The sequence below is a fragment of the Hyperolius riggenbachi genome, chromosome 4 (genome assembly GCF_040937935.1).
Source record: "Hyperolius riggenbachi isolate aHypRig1 chromosome 4, aHypRig1.pri, whole genome shotgun sequence".
In the NCBI taxonomy this organism is placed as follows: Eukaryota; Metazoa; Chordata; class Amphibia; order Anura; family Hyperoliidae; genus Hyperolius; species Hyperolius riggenbachi.
The window spans coordinates 307,699,363-307,703,652 of NC_090649.1; the positions used below are offsets into that span (position 1 = coordinate 307,699,363).

The 4,290-nt window shown below is 43.8% G+C and overlaps 1 protein-coding gene across 1 annotated transcript; it reads right to left on the reverse strand.

Annotated features, from left to right (window-relative positions):
- Positions 1 to 2,137: 2,137 nt before the first annotated feature.
- LOC137504792 (piggyBac transposable element-derived protein 4-like) lies at positions 2,138 to 4,015 on the reverse strand. Its single transcript, XM_068233383.1, has one exon. It carries the CDS (start codon positions 4,013 to 4,015, stop codon positions 2,138 to 2,140), a length of 1,878 nt encoding a protein of 625 aa, XP_068089484.1.
- Positions 4,016 to 4,290: the final 275 nt, after the last annotated feature.

A 4,290-nucleotide genomic window follows, 5' to 3' on the forward strand; every position in this document is an offset into this window, starting at 1 on the left:
GTGCAGAGTATAAGAAAATAACACTTTTATTACTTTTCATTCAGTTTGCTGCTAAAAAAAAATAATATGACAGAGGACTAAACTTCCAAACCCCACAAATTCTATTCTCTCACTTGTCACGGTTAAAATGACACCCTATACACATAATCAGATAGCTTTTTGGGCACACGGCACACTGTTAACCACATGTAGCACCAATGGATTTTTCAAGGCTATTTTTTGAACCAAAAGTAATACAGTCATTGTTTCTTAGCAAAGCCCATGAAGCGTCTGAGCAATCAAGAAAAGCCATAAATGTCACCATTCTGAAAACTAGAGACCCCGGCCTACTCAGATATATATATATTGTAACATTTGGACTTATACGGTTTTGCTGAAATTGCATCAAAACTTTGAAAATGTGTTTTTTTTACAGTTTTTTTCATTTTGGCTCCCCCAAAAAATCATATGACAGACGCCTCAACTCCCAAACCCCACAAATTCTATTCTCTCACTTGTCACGGTTAAAATGACACCCTATACACATAATCAGATAGCTTTTTGGGCATACAGCACACTGTTAACCACATGTAGCACCAATGGATTTTTCAAGGCTATTTTTTGAACCAAAAGTAATACAGTCATTGTTTCTTAGCAAAGCCCATGAAGCGTCTGAGCAATCAAGAAAAGCCATAAATGTCACCATTCTGAAAACTAGAGACCCCGGCCTACTCAGATATATATATATTGTAACATTTGGACTTATACGGTTTTGCTGAAATTGCATCAAAACTTTGAAAATGTGTTTTTTTTACAGTTTTTTTCATTTTGGCTCCCCCAAAAAATCATATGACAGACGCCTCAACTCCCAAACCCCACAAATTCTATTCTCTCACTTGTCACGGTTAAAATGACACCCTATACACATAATCAGATAGCTTTTTGGGCATACAGCACACTGTTAACCACATGTAGCACCAATGGATTTTTCAAGGCTATTTTTTGAACCAAAAGTAATACAGTCATTGTTTCTTAGCAAAGCCCATGAAGCGTCTGAGCAATCAAGAAAAGCCAAAAATGTCACCATTCTGAAAACTAGAGACCCCGGCCTACTCAGATATATATATTTTGTAACATTTGGACTTACGTGGTTTTGCTGAAATTGCACCATAACTTTGAAAATGGTATTTTTGTACAATTTTTTATAATTTGTCACTAAAAATAATTCGCATGACATAGGCCTCAGCCCTAAAGCACCTCAAATTATATTCTCTTGCTTGTTACGGTTAAAATGATATATCATATATATAATCTGATCGTTTTTTTTGGTACACAGCAGACTGTAAACCTCAATTAGCACCAATGGCTAATTGACAGATTGTACAGGCAAGCTCTCATACTACATGCGAGTACAGCAAAGTCTCTAAACAAAAACACAAACACAGTGGTACTCACCATTGTAGAAACTGTAGAATCCTGGAAGGTAGAGGTTGGTTAGCAGCCATTACAGAGGTCAGCTGATGTTTGGCAGCCATGCCAGGGGTCAGAGTGTGTTCAGCAGCCATATCAGGGGTCAAAAGCCAGAGAATCATCGTCGGCCAGGCCAGGGGTCAAAAGCCAGAGAATCATCGTCAGCCAGGCCAGGGGTCAAAAGCCAGAGAATCATCGTCGGCCAGGCCAGGGGTCAAAAGCCAGAGAATCTATGTCAGCCAGGCCAGGGGTCAAAAGCCAGAGAATCTTCGTCAGCCAAGCCAGGGGTCAAAAGCCAGAGAATCTTCGTCAGCCAGTCCACAAATCAAAAGCCGGAGAGTCTTAGTCAGCCAGGCCAGGGGTCAGGAGCCAGAGAATCGTCGTCAACCAGGCCAGGGGTCAGGAGCCAGAGAATCGTTGTCAGCCAGGCCAGGGGTCAGGAGCCAGAGAATCGTTGTCAGCCAGGCCAGGGGTCAGGAGCCAGAGAATCGTTGTAAGCCAGGCCAGGGGTCAGGAGCCAGAGAATCGTTGTCAGCCAGGCCAGGGGTCAGGAGCCAGAGAATCGTTGTAAGCCAGGCCAGGGGTCAGGAGCCAGAGAATCGTTGTCAGCCAGGCCAGGGGTCAGGAGCCAGATTGTCAAAAGTATCAAGTTTGCACAGTTCATTTGAAAGATGAAAAATGAAGTAATCTAATACTTATGGAGTGTGTGGTAGACTTCAAAGCAGTCTTTAAGGCACAGGGCAGGTTTGGATGCACATTGTGGACAATAATATCTGGAATCTCTTCTCATGTGATGTTTGCTACAAATTTTACATCTTCTTTGAGGATACGGTTTGGATGGAGTAGGGGGGATTGGCGCTGGAAAATGCTTGTCACGAAGTCGTGCAACGTCCTCACAATCTTGGTCTGTGGTTTTGGCTTTATATCCAGATTCGAAAATCAGTGAAGTTATTATTTGTTCTTGGAACTTGAGATAGGAGTCCCCATGGCCTGATTTTTTGAAGATAACATAGGAATTATACATGGCCATTTGCAGGAGGTAAATTCCTACTTTTTTGTACCAGGCCCTGGTCTTTCTTAGGATCAAATATGGTGCCATCATTTGGTCTGAAAAGTCAACAGCACCCATGTATTGACTGTATTCTGCGATGGCCACTGGCTTTTGGATTTGCTGTCTTCGACTTTGACATGTCATGGTAGCCTCCGTGTGGATGGTCGATAGCATCAGGACATCCCTTTTGTCCTTGTATTTTAAAGAGAGAAGCTCATTGCTTCGGAGACTGCAGGATTCCCCCCTTTTTAATTTTTTGTTTAGGACCTGTGATGGCAGACCTTTTCGATTTAGCCTCACAGTGCCACAGGCCATAGTCTGTGCTGTATAAAGAAACTTAAAAAGTGGAACACCACTGTAAAAATTGTCCACATACAGGTGGTACCCTTTATGTAAAAGGGGATTAACCAGGTCCACAACTATTTTTCCGCTAGTACCCATGTCTGGCGGGCACCCAGCAGGCTCCAACGAGCTATCTTTTCCCTCATATACCCGAAAGGAATAAGTGTATCCAGTGCCACTTTCACATAATTTGTACAGTTTAACCCCGTACCTGGCCCGCTTACTGGGAATATACTGCTTCATGGCGAGCCTACCGTGAAAGGGCACAAGGGACTCATCCACTACAATTTCTCGGCCGGGCATATAAACTTCAGGAAATTTTTGGTTGAGGTGGTTCAGAAGAGGTCTTAGTTTGAAAAGACGATCAAAGGATGGGTCACTGCGCTTAACGGCGTTTGCATTATTATTGAAATGCAGAAACCTCATCAGCTGTTCATAACGACCTCGGGTCATTGTTGCCTGATAGATGGGCATAGAGTGAATCGAGTCTTTACACCAGTACAGCCGTAGTTGTGGTTTGTGTGTTAGGCCCATATTGAAAGTGAGTCCGAGGAAAACTTTAAGCTCGGGTACTGTTGTTGGTTTCCATTTAAATGTGTAGTAAGCAGTGGGGTTGGCAGCTGAAAATTGTTCAGCATAAATATTAGTCTGGTCAACAATATCTTGCAAGAAGGATTCTGTTAAAAACAGTTGAAAATAGTCTAGTGGCGTCATATCTGAGGTGTCCACTAATATCCCACTTGCTGCAGTGAATGGGGGAATACTGGGTTCTTCCATGTTTGCCGGAAACCAGAGTAGGTGAGTATTGTCACGTGGCACATCATCTCCCTCAGGTACCCTTGGCTGTGTGGTCTGCCTTACTGCCCCTGGACCATCTTCATTATCGCCACTGGTTCCAGCCAAACTGCCTGCTGTCCTCCTTTCTATTAGATTTGATGGCCCTTCATCCCCAGAGTCGCTGCTGATGGCAGGAACAGCGATCGCAGACTGCACCCCTCTCACAACTTTCATGGCCGGTGGCCCTGTGTATTCAGAACTGGAGTCACTGCCTGTTAGCGACTCATTGTCAGGGAGCCAGTCAGTGCCCGATTCCTCTCCACTTTCCTCTTCACTAGTACTGCTGGTTTGGAGAATGGCCAGTGCCTCCTCTACTGTATAGTGCCTCTTCGCCATTTTTAGTGGTAGGTAGGAAAGTACAAAAAGTTTTTTTTTTTTCTGTTTTTTGGGGGGACGGGGGGGGGGGGGGGGGGCGGACGTAGAGCTAAGCTCTACGTCAATTTAAAAAATTGTGGAGGAAAAGATGACTGACTCTGGCAGTTATGGGGTTAATTGGTATAGGGTATGGAAGCTGGTATTTATAAAAAGAATACCTAAATCTTTGCAAATACACTGCAGCAGCTCTCCTGTCACCTCAGTCACCTCAGAAGACAGAATGACAGGCTTCTGAA

What these genes read in the sequence shown, in the direction of transcription:
- LOC137504792 (XM_068233383.1), bottom strand. Translation starts at nt 4,015, where the DNA reads ATGGCGAAGAGGCACTATACAGTAGAGGAGGCACTGGCCATTCTCCAA.